Source organism: Neopelma chrysocephalum, unplaced genomic scaffold, assembly GCF_003984885.1.
Source record: "Neopelma chrysocephalum unplaced genomic scaffold, ASM398488v2 Primary Assembly neopelma1_82, whole genome shotgun sequence".
NCBI classification, from domain to species: Eukaryota; Metazoa; Chordata; class Aves; order Passeriformes; family Pipridae; genus Neopelma; species Neopelma chrysocephalum.
In genome coordinates this window covers 1,257,949-1,273,764 of record NW_020897744.1, presented here as the reverse complement: position 1 = coordinate 1,273,764, position 15,816 = coordinate 1,257,949, and the positions used below count along the sequence as shown (strand labels likewise).

Sequence of the window (15,816 nt, the reverse complement as noted above, 5' to 3'; positions counted from 1 at the left end):
AACTCTGGTTGCCTGGGATGGGTTCATGTACCCATTTTGAATGAATAGTCCTAACTGACTAGAGGAGAGAAAGCCAGGAACACTGCCATCCCTGTCCTTCAAAATTGATTCCCTGGCTTAAATAAATTATTTAAATTTATTTCTTCCTTTCTGCCCAACATAGATTGAGGGTTTTTATTTTGTATTTTGTATTGTTGTTGCTCATCACGTCCCAGAGCCAAGTTAATGGAGTGTTAAGGCACTCCTTTAGCTGTCCTATCAACACCATGGGCATTTTCCCCTCTCCCCTTTATTTATGGGATGATGTAAAATGAAGAACTGTACCTCAAGGTGGGCATTGTGTTGGTTTATGACTTCCCCAAATGTTGTCTGTCTCTCCCTAGGTGCCTGATCTCTACCAGCTAACACAGCCCTGAAGGGATGCACAGCCAGGCCTGTGAGACACTGCAGGACTTGCCTTCAACTCGCAGCTGAAAAAGGGAAGTTTCAATTTGAGAAAGCACCTCTGGTTTTTTTATTACCCTGCAAAAGTCAAGTGTATTGCAAAGTGTGAATGCTCAGGTCCACCTCTTCCCCATGGGCAAGAGCCTCTCTCTTTGTTTCAGAAGGCTTCTCTCTCCAGAAGACTCCATGAGGCAGAAGAAGTTCTGAATTAGTCTAAAGCCAACTAAGCCATAAGAAGTAATCACAGAGATTTGGGGATCTGAAATAACTGAGAGATTTTTTTGGAGCTGTTTTCCTTGAAACAGACATTTGAACGTGCCGTTTTAAGCTTAAGCAAAAATAAAACTGAGTGCATATGTCTAATTTGTAAAATTTAATGGGCATACACATGAGTTCTCCATATGGTATTATATTCTGTGATTTATCTCTGTGTGCCTAAACACATGTACCAGTACAGATCATATGTACAGGCACAGAAACTCGGCGATAGGTCACTGAAATCCAGCGGGAAAACCGAAGAGAAACATGAAGTTGCTCAGTATCAGCTGCTTTGATGGTTTCAGATTTTTACTCTTGTACTGACAAGGCACTCGCCACTGGGTGGCACATCTGACCCGGTGGTGTGTTAGGGAGGGGTGGTGCCCACGGAGCGTGTCCTGCTCTGACCTTCACAGAGAATGTTCCGTGAGAGGTTTGTCCTGGCCGTAAGAACTGCAGATGGAGAGATCAGAAGGAAAAGAATTGAACATATCAAGCCCCTAGTAAATACCCTCTCAGAAGGGAGTTGTTCTCATGCCTTTAACTCAGGTGAAGTATATGATGATCAGGGAGATCTTGAAGTTCAGCTTTGCAACTGGAGACACCTGGAGAGAGTTTTCTTTGGATGCTAAGGAAAAACTCAGAAGTCACCATCTCTATCAGGAGACTGTCAGGATTCATTCCAGGACTGGAATTTCATGTTTTGGCTGTGGGATTTCTGTCCTTTCCTTCTGGATGTGAAGACCTAGCAAGGGCCTGGTCTTGGAGCAGGCTGAGCTAGCAGAGAATCCTGTGGGATGTCCTGGCTTTGGCGTGGCCTCCACCTTTGTGCCGTGCTGCTGGAGTGTATGCCTACATGCACACTTGTGTTGCCTTTCTTTCTTTTCTGTGCTGGCAGCTGTTGAATGTTGGTTTTTATGTTTAAGAAATATATATTGAAGTGCCAAATAAATGTTTAAGTGTCTGGAATTGTCTGCTGCCTGCCCTTGGCCTCTCTTCTGTGCATCGGTAGCTGTTGTGTCTCTACTTTGTGTCCCTTGGAGTTCAGGAGGAGTCACAAGAATGACAGGAACTGTGACAAAAGACTAGATTGTGGAGTAATTATTTCTGCAAATATGGTCCTGTGGTCCTTGGCCACCTGTAGCAAAGCCATTGGAGCAGTATAGAAATTTCACAAACACGTGAAGGCTGAGTTTGCCAAAAATCTATACATTAAGCACAGAAGGACTTTCACCTTGTTGTTAGTCAGTTGTCCACGTATTTCAAACCGAGAAAACAAGGAGACTTAACTCTTGCTAATAGAGAAAAGCTCCCTGCATCTACTTCTCTCACCAGTGAATGAAGGGAACTCGGCAGTGGTTTTGTGAAAGGGGCTGCACGTTTGAATTCCTTTGTGGCCACAGTGCTCTGCTTCCTCCTGGAGCTGCTCCACTTCAGCCAGCTGCACTTGCAGCATTTGTCTGTGTAAACCATTCATTCTTGTTTCAAGGAAAGCATACAGCAGTAGATGACATTTAGCTCAAATCCGTCACTTCTGTAGCAGAGCTTGTGTAGTCCTCTTGGATGGCCTAAGCTCTGCTAAGCTGAATAAATTCTGTGTATAAGGAGGAGTCATTTTGGGTTTGAAGTCATGGCTTGTCATTAATCTTTCTAATTTGTGCTCTCCTATACTGTCCCCCTGAATTAGTTTCCTACTGCAAGTTAAGCTCTTACTCTTCTGCTTCTCTATTAAGAAACCCATATCTGTACACATACATGCATCCCCTTACCATACAGATTTCTTTTTAAAGTTGAAAGGTGCTCACCAAATTTCATAGCTCTCCGTTGCTTGTTGGCTGGCTTGTGTGGTTTTAGTTGAAGCAAATGGATCTCAGCACTATGTTTCCTGCCTTCTCTGCCAAGGTTTACAGATTGCAAGGTTTGCAGAGGCCTCAGTTTTCTGTTGTGATTGTGTTTAATCAAGGAGGTTGTTTCAGGCTGCCTATTACAAATATACAGACTGAAGATTACAGGAAGCATCCTGACAAAATAGAAACTACTTGTAGCTCCAGCACTCAGATCTCCACAATTACTCTGTACAATGGCAGAATAATGGCACGTGAATTCTCAGTGGACTCTTCTGTGGCACAGCACAGGGACTGGCCTGGTTACTCTAAGTTTATTTAACATGTTTGCATCCTTTTGCAGTCAAAGGCTAGGCTGAGGAGGCTAATCTGTGATGTCTGAGCTATTCTCAGAGTTCAGTACTAACCAGTGAAGTGATGGCTGCCTACAGCATACCTCTGCCTTGCTTTATTCTTGAGGTTTACCACTTGGCCTACGGGCATTTAACCATTTGTTTCTTACTCATATGCTCCACAAACCTTGTGCATACCCTTTTTACCTGGATAATTAGAACTCTTGTACAGTGACCTATATAACTCTTGAAAGTGTAATAGATTGCATTGGGTGGTTTGGAATCTTGAGGCAGAAATTTATCCTTCCTCCATACTTTACTAGGAGCAGGACTCCTTTAGCTTTTGTGGGTTGTGTAACTAAGCTGTCACCTGCTGATTTGTTGGTTATGCTTTATGAAGCAACAGAACAAAATTTAAAGGCTAAAACTTAAAAGCAAAACACTGGCTCCCTCAGAGCTCTGTGAATCTTATCCAATCTGCCTTTCCTCTTTATTGGATTAAATGGAGAATGGAATTGAAATGGCTTTTTCTCTGGCCATCTGCCTCTGCAGGCTCCCCTGGCACACAAGGAGCTTGAATGAATTAGCAAAGAAATAGCCAATGTCTGCTTAAAGACAGCACCTCCTTAAGCTCTGCCAGAAATAGAAACTTGAGTCACTCTTATTCTCTTATTCATTGACACCCTTTAGCCCTTTGCATTTTATAGACTCTGATGGCTAAAGGGAAAGAATAAGGCTCTGGCTTCTATTTTTAGCTCACAGGAGTTATTCAACCCCAAAGGCACTTTATGGATGGACTCCTCCAGCCTTCTTATGGAATCATTTCTGGTTTTGTGTTCATGTAGCTCTTGGTGTGTAACATAAAAACAGGACAATGTGGTGATACCTCAGAACCTGCAGATCAGCAGCTCACATGCAGGTTCTGAGCAGGTGGGAGATCGGGAAAGTAAAGTACAAATAATCTCTTTTTACATGGCTAGACTTAATTATCTGCTTGCAGCTTTCCTAAACTAAAGCTAGGTAATTACACTCAAAGTTTACCTGAGAGCTGCCAGGTAAGTACAGTATCAACACTGAGCAATGTCAGTTGGATCTGTAAAATACAGGACTAGAAGTAACACTTTCCCTCTATGATTGTATTTGCTATTTAACACAGCTGTGGTCTTTCCTGGATGAACTCCTGTAAGTCCAGCACCTAATCTCGACTTCAAAATGTCTTTTCAATGAAGTAACTTAATTATCCTTCCTGTTAAAATATAAAACTTATTTCTGTTTTGAGTTTTTCTTTCTTCATTCCAGCCATTGGATTTTGGCATTCTTGTGTCTACTAGGATGAAGCACTTAACAGTTCTCTTCCCCATGTAACTACTTACAGGTTGTGATTGAAGGTTCACTTATTCAGCAGATGTCATTGATAAGTCAGAGTTTTTATTCTGAAGTATATTTTATGCCTTTTATCTGAACTCTGTACAATTACTTATTTTATTTTCAATTACGGTATTTTAACTGGTAACAGTTATTCCAGCAGTGGTCACACCAGTTAAAACCAGTATAAAATAACATCTTCCTCTTTGGTGACTTTCCTCATTATAAACTGAGGACCACAGTAGCCCCTTGGCACCTGTGCTCTACTGAAAGCCCATTTTCAGTTAATTATTGATGATTACTAAACAAACTGCTTTTTTTTTCTATGATAATCCTCCATCCTATGAGGATTTGGAAGGGGGATGAAATGGTCAACAGTGCAGAAAAGTTTGTTAGACTCAGTGATGTAACATTTACCAGGCACTGCAAGACAAGGACACGGATATTCCAAGGAGTGGTCCACGTTCTGGGCACTGCAGTAAGAGATGCACATCGTTGGATTTGCTTCACTATGAAGATCTTTAATCTCTGCTTGCACTTCCTGTTGCCCCTGACTTGGATGTGGTTTCTGCCTTGCAGGCTGACAGCTGAAGAGGTGGAATCTCTGGAGTCGGAGACAGCGAACCGCTGGCAAGGGGTCTGCCTTAGCAGAGCATCTCCCACCCCGCCAGAGTCTGCAGCCACTGTGAAGTCACTGATAAAGTCATTTGACTTGGGATGCTCAGGTATTTGAACACTGTGTTTTGTATTAAAAAAAATTTCTAGCAGTGAGCAGGTGGCTGCTTCTTGCTTCTGAATGGATGTTTTCTGTCAGTGCTTGGTACATAAATACTCTCCCTGGGGTGTCACTACGCCATGGTTCCCTGGTCTGATGAGATAGTTGGGTTTGAAATCCAAATGTTTCCATGTCTTTTCCTTGCAGGTAGCACTGGACAAAATATCCCAGTTCACAAGGTCCCCAGGAGCCCTCTCAGTGGAATTCCAGTGAGGACAGCCCCAGCAGCTGCTGTGTCCCCAATGCAGGTACAGTCCTTTCCATCCTCATAGTTTTAAAAGAGGTGGACACAGTGTTGCTCCAACGTGACCTGGTTTCAGCACTGACAGGAGGAAGGGGAAACCCATCTGTTTGTTTGCTGTGAAACATCAAATGCTGTAGTACTAACAAAAAGGATCAAAGTGAGTTTGTCTTGACCTCAGCTTAGAGGTCTCAGTGGACGGATGTGAACTCTTTGGGATACAATTCTGAACTTTTATCACCCTTGACCAGAAAACAGGTTTCAGTTATTGGGAGTGAGTCACAAGGAACATCACATTAAACTAAGGAGCTGGCACATGAGTTGAGAGAAATGAGATAGTGAGTTTCCTTCTAACATATGATTCAGGGTGCTGGGAATGGAGTTAAGATTAGGAACAGGCATCCTTACTTTTGATTTGTGAAACTAAGGGTGTGTTTGACAAGAGAAAAAAATGATACAAATAGAAGTGGGAAATAGTTCAGGAACCAATATATTACCAGCTAAAAATGCTGTCCCTTTGTCCCTTTATTTTTCACAGTTGTTTCTCCAGCTCTAGGTACAGCTGATACCCTGATGAAAGGTTTCTGTATCCCTTCGCCTGCTTTGTGATCTTGAGATAGCAGAAACTTCTTCTTTCTGCTCACCTATTTAAGCTTGATGGCAAGTATTTTTTTATTAATCTTTTGCACCTTTGTTTCACAGAGACATTCTGTGTATAACAATGCCAAGCCAGCCAGCAAGGGCATTGCCAGACATGCAGATCTGTCAGACCTTCCTCTTGCAGGTAAGTTGTAGTAAATGTATAGATGTCGCCTCTTTTTATCAGCTAAAGCTTGTCATTAACTCTTGGCCTCCGCCAGGATATTTTTCCTCTTCTCATATGGTCAAAGAAAACATGAAAAAGGGTCTTCAGTGTCTTTGTTTTAGAGAGCTTATTAATTTTATTGTGTTTGCATTCGCATCTTGATCATAACTAGAAAATAGCTGATTTATTGCAGTTTGCCAACACAAACTTGCCTTCTTTATTCCAAAGAATCCATGGCACCTCTCTAATCCATGCTGTGGAACTGGAGAGGATTGGATTTTGCTCAACATGTATGTATCTGGAAGAAGTCCAGAGCACTGTCTTTTGAGGCTTTATTTGTTTTTAAGTTGAGCTTCATTTGAAATACATCAAACATTTCAGATACCAATGTGAGTGTTTTAGGAGCAGTCATATTTGGGCTCGAAATAGTTTGTTTTGAGAGTTCTCAAGAGATGAGTTTGTTTTTATTTCACACTTTGCTTTTGTTCTCTTGTCATTTAATATTCTTTTCTACCAGTGTTTGTTTCCCATTTTCTCTAGGGCCCTTTATTTTGATTATCTAGTCCTGATGTAGTTGCTGCATTGGAATCAAAACTATTAACAACAGATTCTTGAATTTTTAAGGACAGATGAAATGTTATATTCCTGTAGTTAAACTGCAGGGAGGGACAAAAAATATCCATTGCAATTTCTTCATTGGTAGACTGGATTTTCTGCAATAGTTTACTAACAGAGGAGAGAAATTAGAACCTCTCTTTATTTTTAGACTCTTCAGATATTTTTCCAGGATTCCCCTTCTGTCACTAAAAGGTGGAGGAGAACAGCAAAACAGGTTATAGGGTAGGTGGCAGCATAAACAAATAACATCTTGTCCATGCTTTTGGGTTCTCCTGCAGGAATAAATGCTAAGCAAGCAGAAATGTCTTCTTCTATCTAGTGGAATGGCCAGAGTTTGCTTACTTGTATCAGTTGGTTTCCAGAAAGTGTCTTGCACGAAAATATACAATGATCCCAAACAGAACAGAAGACTTTTTAAATCTCTACCCATCCACTGCAGAGTGAAGTAGTCTGTCAGCTGTGTAATATCCAGACAGTCCTTAACAAGAAATATCCCACTTCAGGCCATGGATAATTTCTGTTATTACCTCTGGACAGTTGTTCTGTGAAAATTTGTTGAAATCAACAGATACTTTATTAGCCATTTTTTGATGGTTGCTTATTTAGCAAATTCCTGCATTTACAGCTTCTCTTTGTACCTGTGTTTAATTTAGTTCCAATAATCCATAGCAAAGGCTTACTCACTGTAAAGTTGTAATAGCTCTGGTTCCAATCTAAATAATCCTAGAAGGCAGTTGATCCAAGCCCTGTGCAAACAACACTGAATTAAAAATCATCCCCAAGGAAATTCAGAGTGAAGTAGTCTCCATAATAATAATCTTCTGGCTGATTCCATCTGACCAGTATCACAGCAGGGTTCTGTGATGTCCTTAATGTGACCCAAATGTTACATAGCTGGAGAGGAGAATGGATTACTTCACCCAGAGAGCTGGTTGTGATCTTTTCATTTAGAGTCAAGAGTTTACTGGTTCCATCCTGGACTTTCTAGCACTCAGAAATAAGTCAAAGGAAGCCGAAGCTGAGATAAGAAGGAATTCACACCTCTAGGTGATGTGGCATTAGTTGATAATTATAGGGAGTTAACCAGAAAGGAGGAGAAAAAATTGTGTTCCACATGCAATTAATTTCTGATAACATGATATGCAGGCCATAGTCCTGGCCTGTTGCATCACCTCATGTACTGACATGCAATGATTTGATTTCTATGATCTCTTTGGCTTCTCTTCAAAAACCTATCAGCATTGGATTCTGTGGCTACTAATTTTGTCGATTTTCTTTTATGTATCTACAAATTTATATGCATTTATGTGTGTGTGTACACATAGATAAATATATATCTTAACTGCATGATATAAAAATAAATAATATGTGTAATAAAATATAGGTGCATCTGCTGTGAATATATTGAAACTTCCCAAAGTTCTGTCATGGGGATACCAGGCATCATGTGGTAATAAGTGCCTTTTCCTGCTGCCTTGAGCTGGGTTGGATTCAGGAGACAAGGAGCTTTCTTTTTACAGTTCTGCTAATGGCAGAAAAGAAAGTACTGTACTAGGGCTGGTCAGTCCTCTGGTGAAGATATCTGGTGATCAGCTTTTGAACCTTTCAGACTGTAGATTTTGGTATTTCCCTTCATTCACCTGGGGCCCCTACCCCCCAGCAGGAGTATCAATCACAGGAAACCAGGCAGCCTGGACTGTTGAAATCATCAAAGCCATTCCTTGTTGTGATCACCTCTAATCTGCTCAAGGTTTCCTAGCCCCATGTGTGTTTAATGAACAAATGAGTACATTTGTTTAGAATCAAAACAACAGACTACATATTGTGTGCTGGGTGGCAGGACAGTGATTAATCAAATTCCTCAGGCTGCAAACTGACAGCTTTTTCTTTTAATTCCCACAGACCTTCTGAAGGGGAGGAATGAAGAGCTGAAGCCAGACCATTACCTCCGCAAAAGCCCCTCCCTGGAATCCCTGAGCAAACCCCCCATGGCCTTCAGCAGCAGGATGCTCACCTCTACCCCCAGCAGCTTGAAACCCCAAAGCAAACTCAGGTACAGCTCAGTTTCCTGGGAAAAAAAAATAGCACATTGGAAAGACTGACAGCATTACCTGGCCCCAGGATGAATGTTTTAATCTGGAGGACCCTGGTCTCCAGTGCAATCCCTGCTGGCTGGCCTGTCCAGTGAGGAATTTCCAGACTGTGTGAGATCCAGATATCAAAATTCGGATTGTAATAACCACAGTTATCTGTAAGATGAGCAATCACAGTGGAAATGAGGATGACAAGCTTTCAGTTGCATGCAAGAATTCCATCCTGTGTACAGGATAATGAGGTCAGCCTTCATTATCTTACTGTAGCTTTGCATGTTATGGTGAGTTAAAAACCAAAAGCTCCGAGGGCTGAAGGAAATTGGACACATAATTTGCTTCTCTCCTGAGAAAAAAGCATATATATTTTCCTCTGATCTCCACCATTATTTCCACCAGTAGAGTGGAGACGAGGTGGGTGTTTTGACTGCTGGCCTTTAACTGTGCTCAGGGCCTTGAACTGCAATACAGCTTCATTTTTCATTTTATTCAACAACTCATTCTGCAGCAGCTCAGCTGGGTGTGAATTTGCTGTTACACATCCTTTAGATAGTTTCTTTTAATTCTACACCCTAAATCCTAGTTTTTCATATGTAAAACGAAGAGGTTACTTGAAAATTTTGTAAGTAAAGCTGATGAAATTAATAGCGGAAATGCTGGGTTGACACACACCGTTGAATATCCACAGGCTGCTGTTTTTTCAGCCCTCTGTGTGCAGTGATACCACCTGAATTTGTGAAGGCAGATACAGAATGCAAGCTCCAAAAGCTGTTTCAGCTTGGTTCACATTTAGGTTCTGTGCTGCCATTCTGCTTTGTCATACAGATATTATTTACACACTGGTGAAAAATGAGATTTCAAGCACATTTATCGTCTTCTCCCTTTTGCTTCCCTGGTTTAGTGTGGAGAGAAAGGACCCCCTGGCAGCCCTGGCTCGGGAATACGGGGGTTCCAAGAGGAATGCTTTGTTGAAATGGTGCCAAAAGAAGACTGAAGGTTACCAGGTAAGGGAATAGGTAGATTTTTACTTTAATCTGAGAAGTAATTAATCACTTTCCAATAGGTGTGCAGGAAGCAATGTCACTTCAAAGAAATATGTGTATTACAGCCAGTTGATTTTTGCATGTTTACTTCTACTGGGTGTTTCCATCCTCTTCCTTCAGATTTCTTTAGCAGTGTAGTCCCCAATATTGCATTGTCATAAGTAATTTGTAAACAACCCCGAAAATATTTACTGCATCAGAGGTTGTTGATGGTGAGAAACAGAGTGTATGTGCACAGCAGCTTCAATTTGGCATCAGTTTTTGAAATTACATTCTAATATTTTTTCTCTAGGCCTCTGTCGTAAATACACCACCATGTGAGTTTTTATTTTGGTCCTTCTTCTGCAAAACCAAAGAACTATTTCATCGTGTGTCCTTGACCAAGTGAAGTTTGCAGCTTGATTTTACAAAGCAAGCTTTGACTGCTTGAGACTGTCTCATTTCTTTGCAGAGTGTTTTTCACAGGGATAATCATTTGTCCAGGTCTTGCATGACCATTGCTGTGTTCTCTGCCCAGTGTTGGTGTGCAGTTGAATTAGGCCTTTGATTCTGCAAAGAAGGCAATTACAGGCAATATTCCATCCTAGGATAGATGCTGGGTGTGCAGGATAGTCCTGGTCTGATATAGTGTTGGGATTTTTCTTTCTTAAGAATAATATTGTTTGTTACTTGGAGCAGAAGACAAAAGCAGTTTTCACCACATGATATGCACCCTGGAGCAAGTCTTTAATAAAAGCAGAGTCCATCTTTTAAAGTAAATAATGAAATACTTTTTTCTTCACAACCAACCCTTTATGAAGCATTAGCTGCAGGGTGCAGGAGTTTGGGAGAAAAGACAGTAGCTGCCCCTTTTAGTAAACTGGTCTATGTGGAAGTTTCACTCATTTCTTAGCACTGGTTTGTTCATCTGGTTTGCAGCAAGGTTTTACAGAAGGACAAGGATCAGAGAAAGCTTCTGACTTCAGACACACCTTAGAAAGAATAAAGCCAGGGTTAGTGTTTAGCCTGAAAGGCTACAGTGCTGTCCCCTGAAATTGTATGTTCTGTGCTGTGTTGGTTTATTTTATATCTCATCTACTACATTTCTCCTGGTCTTGGATATGAAGGTGTAAGGGAACATTCCCATCCAATCTTCAGAAAACAATTAATGAAATACAACTTTTCTAAGTCTAACTTCTGTTAAGCAAACCCATCTCCTGAGTAACACTTTCTCCTTGTAGTTTTTCCCCTTTCTGTTTGAAATGGCACATATGATGAGCTCCCTTCACTCTTAAATCAGTTCAGCTCTGATGAGTTTACTGTTAGAAGTGTTCTCTGAGCATCAACCTGTAGGTTCACTTTCTCTGATTTACACTCAAGTTGGACTAAATGTATTGCTTTTAGAAATTATGTGATTTTGAGAATAGAGAGGCCTGTCTCACTTCTGTAGGTACAAACCTGGCACCAAGAGTGACAAGTATTTCCTCAGGGACAGAATAGAAACAGAGCTGTGTTTTCCTGTGCAGAACCCACGCAGTGGAGCTCGCTGTGCCTGGGATAGCAGGCCACCCAGGAGGGATGCAAGGCAATCTGGGTCTATTTGTTTTTCCTCAAGTATCAGTCTCTGGAGGAAAGTGTGTCCATGCTCTGGAGGAGGGTGGAAGTCTGTGCTTCATAGATGGCCACTGGAGTGTTGTTGCTACGTGATTGTCCAGCTGATGTTTCAGAAAAAGCTTTGTCATTTTGGTTCCTGCTCTGGCGATGCCCTTGTTCTGTTCGTGGCTGTTCTCTGTTGTGAGTTTTCAGCAGTGTTTGAGAACAAGCAGGTGGAGCCCTGACAAACTCTGTGTAATCCAGGAGAGTCTGAGCAGTTCAGATTGTGGCGTGGTAGGGGCCTTGTTACCCAGAGTGTAGGTGTAAGATCTCAGGACAGAAATTAAAGTCAGATGAACCAAAGGACAGTCGCAGTATTGATTTCTGGTGAGAGTCTTCCCTCTCTACCTTCACTGCATTCTCTCTTGGACATTCTTCCTCAGATTCTCATTCCCATCGCACTCTTTGCAGTGCATTCACTAACTCCTCTTGAACTTGCCTTTCCCAAACCCTTGCACTCTCACAATAAGGCTGATGTTAAGCTCCACAGGGAGTTTTTATCATTCTTGAGTACAAGAACTGGAATGGAGTAAAGAACGTCATCCTCCTTCCTGCCTCAGCCACTGCAAGGGTGGGAATGAGGTAATGGACTCCACGGAGCAGAACCCTGATGACGTGCTTGACTTCTTTTCCACAGATAATATCCCTGTGAGGCATCATCTGTGCAAATTCCAGGATAATCTGTCATGTAGTTTCTAACTTGAAGCCCAGAAACACAGAGAACTTTGGATGCAAACTGTTTTCAGCCCTGTCACAGTAGAACGAGAGAATAAAAATAAAAAGCTGCTTGGCTGCCTAACTTCTGTTTTCAGTGGCAAAATGTGTGATAACAGTTCCCTATCTGAGCTGGGGAGAAAGAGGGAGATTCCTTTCTGTTTAAATTATGATTTCATTAAACAGTATGAGCAAAGTGTATTAAAATAACTGATACTTTCAGTAGCAGCTACTCCCCATGTCCCAGATTCCCTGAGGAAAGTTGGATTAGTGACCTGGGAAGGTATCTGGGGATAAGACCTAGAGATCAGAACACAAGACTGCACTTTTTAAATGCTTTAATCCATACAAAACTTATACTATAGATAGAAATTGGCATCCTGCTCCTGGCATATATCATAGAATCATTTAGTTTGGAAAAGATCTTTAGGATTGAATCCAACCATAAACTATCCTTGCATGGACTACAGTGGGAACATTCCCTGGCTTTGAACTTCAGTGTGTTCCCCAGGAGGCAATCTCATAAAACAAAACAGGGACACTGGGGGGAGTTGAGAGAAGTGCAGCACAAATTAGTAGTGGCCTGGAGGCTTTTGTTTGTTTTTTAAAGAAAGAAATTGTATGAGTTTACAGTAACTGAGGGGAAACATGAAAGCATCTATGTTTCTGTTGTCTGCTGTGTCAGTTCTAAGATCCCTATTTAAACAGTGATTTGATATCACAAAGAGATGAACACTAAGAAGAGAGAGTATTTAGAACATGAAAACAGAATCACTAGAATGAAAATAAAGTGGAAGTTCAGTTTAGTGACTAGGGGGAAAGAATATGAAAGTGGGATTGCATAAACTATGGCATGATCAGTCATATTATTTCAATTTTCATGTTTTGATGCATAGATGAATGTTATCTGGCATTTTGACCATTGATTCTGAGTAACTATGCAGGGGAGGTGCTAGAAAGTCTCAGCAGTAAGAAGAATTGCAGTGAGATCAGGCTTTGGGCTCAGTGTCTTTATGCAAAACGTCCTCATGGAAAATTTCCGGCTCAAAAAAACTAACCTTAATGTAATGTATGGTTCCCTATAAGAATTGTGCACTGGCACAGGATCTCTTTTGCCAGACATACACAAACTGTTTTTTCTGCCTTTCTGCATTCGTTGACATCATGGTGTATAATGCAGGGGGATGAGGTGACCAGACGTGAGAACTGCTTTTGTGGCTCTGAAGCTCATTTACCACAAATCCTTTGAACCACAAAGCCTGCTGAGAGGAAGCTATTTCTGTTAAAATAGCCTTTTCTCTGTTGTCTTGTGGGTTTTTTTCATCTGTATAAAAAGATGATGCATCACAGCAGCAGTGTGAAGTAGGAATTGGGTGCCTCTTTTCTAACAGTCTCTGCTCCTACGAGTTGTAACTCCTGGAAGCTGCTGAGAGTCATTCTTGTTGCATTATCACCTTCCATAATCATATCATTAGTGACTGTGGTGTTATTTAAGTGCCCTGATTCTGTTTACTCTCTGTGGAGACCATTTGTCAAGGGGCCAAACCTCTCTAGATTAAGTCTATTGCTACCCACAGATGTATTGTGAAAGCACAGAACTTCAAGAGGCACTTAACCCACGATCATTAGAATTGAGGATTATTGTTTCTGCCACACATACTCTCTCCAGAGAGGGCAGGGAAATTGCTACCATGTTAATGAATATGGTTTGCTTAAAAGAACTGTTTTCCTGTTCTTTGCAACCACTACACACCCATCCTGTGCAAAGAGAACCTGAAATGGCTCTTTTCACCAATGCATAATTGTGGTTATTCCTTTTATTCAAGTTACGTTTGGTTTAACAGGTCCCATTTGGGATCCAGTTGTTGAAGAACCACCATCTTTTACAATAAAGCTGTCTGTGTGGTTGTCCTAAGTAGAAGAATGCCAAATAGGAGGAGATGAGGAGTGTTCTAGAACTGACAAAGGGAAATGGCAGCTATACCTCTGGAGATGTTTATGTTTCATATATTCTCGGCCTGTGCATCCAAGCCATTGCATTACATCACCTCCCTGACTGTGGCAGTGTCAGTACACCAGCTTATGAAGAACTTAAAGGCAGTTCTTCATTGAGCAAAGATGCAAAAGGAGAGAAAAATAAAGCTGTTGCAGTATTTGCTGTTTATCAAGTAATTATAGCAAGAGACTGGTCAACTAGTGGTTTGGCAGTGGATAAAATATAAAGCTCTTTATCCTTTTGTGTTCAGTTTAAACTCAGACTAATACTAGCTTTTTGTTTATGAATTTGTGGCTTTCTTTCTCTCATGGGAATTCACATTCCTTTTCTTTTTATGCTGGACAGTATTTCCTCCATAACCTCCTTGTTCTCAAGCTCTATTCCATGGCGTTATCTGCTTGCTTTTCCTGAGACTTTCTTGACTGGTTTGCTGGCTGGATGAGATCCAGGACAGATTAAGTGTGACTCAAAGATGTTTAAGTGCAGATAGCTGGGGATGGGGAGGTAATGTGTTCCCTTTGGTCAGGTAGTCATGGATCCAGTGCATTCTCCTTAGGGAGGTGGACTCTGCCCAAACAGACATGCAGGATGACTATTTTCTGACTGCTGATGCATCAAGCAGGTGTTTTCCTGGGGCTGCACTTTGTGAGGACCTGCTTTATAGAACATTCAAAAACTCCTTCATGGCTAGTTGTACCTTAACATGTCCCTCTCTGAAGGTTTCTTCCTTATTCTGGAAACTAAGGGTTATATTTAGAAACAAGAAGTCAGTTTTACTTCTTTGTACGTCATCAGTGTGAGTAGTTGACATTAACTGTCTACTTAAGCATTAATCTTTTTTAAGTGTCAGCTGAGCACTTTGACTCATTCTGCACTTGAGTTATGCATCATCTTGGACCACAGAGAGTGAACAGAGCTATGTAAGTTATATATGTATATATAAAAATTTATATATATATATATATGTATAAAAATAAATGCTACCACAGACCTCAGGGTTGATGCTCAGGCAGGCAATTCTAGTAAAGCTGATTCTTTACCAGAATTAGAGCTGAATGGCACAAAACCCAGGATCAACCCTCTGAACCTGGGCAGAATATAATTCCTGGGACTCGGCTTGGTCAAACACTTCCTTTGACACCAATATAATGGAGCTTAGTTTGAAATCCTTGGGAATCTCAGCACAGCTATGCACTGTCCTAAGGAAATACAGAAAAGAACCTAGTTGTTTCTTAATCACCAGATGTGATTAATCACTTGGGTACAGGAGTGATTCTCTTACCCTTTTTTACGTTGCCTTTTGTGTTTGTGCAGCCTAAAACTGTTTCAGGACGTTTCCAAATCGTATCAGTCTCTCTCTCAGGTTTCTATCTAAACTAACCAGTTTCCTATCTCATTTCCCCTCTGCCACACCAACCTGTGTGCTGGGATCAGCCAGAGCCTGCTGAGCCAGCAGGAAAAAGCCCTGACTCACCAGGAACTCAACAAGGTTCAGCTCTGGCACAACGACACGTCCCCTGAAGTGCCGGTGCCAGTGGAGCCCTTGTGCTCGGAGAGGCTGCTCGTGTTTCCTGAGAGCTCTGTGTCTCCTCAGCACTTGTTGCATTTTGACAATCAGAAGTAAGATATATGAGCAATGGGTTTTTCCCAGGAAGTCAT

The 15,816-nt window shown here is 41.4% G+C and overlaps 1 protein-coding gene across 7 annotated transcripts in view; it reads left to right on the top strand.

Annotated features, from left to right (window-relative positions):
• Positions 1–15,816, top strand: part of SPECC1 (sperm antigen with calponin homology and coiled-coil domains 1) — an 88,272-nt gene that overhangs the window by 61,421 nt on the left and 11,035 nt on the right. For 5 of the 7 annotated variants that reach the window (XM_027690835.1, XM_027690836.1, XM_027690838.1 and 2 more), the window contains 5 exons: positions 4,823–4,968; positions 5,166–5,266; positions 5,962–6,043; positions 8,585–8,735; positions 9,674–9,776. In XM_027690835.1, the coding sequence (XP_027546636.1) occupies positions 4,823–4,968; positions 5,166–5,266; positions 5,962–6,043; positions 8,585–8,735; positions 9,674–9,776 (583 nt within the window). Of the gene's footprint in view, positions 1–383; positions 1,710–4,822; positions 4,969–5,165; positions 5,267–5,961; positions 6,044–8,584; positions 8,736–9,673; positions 9,777–15,816 lie in introns of those variants that run through there. The other 2 variants (XM_027690842.1, XM_027690841.1) reach the window with 1 other exon arrangement.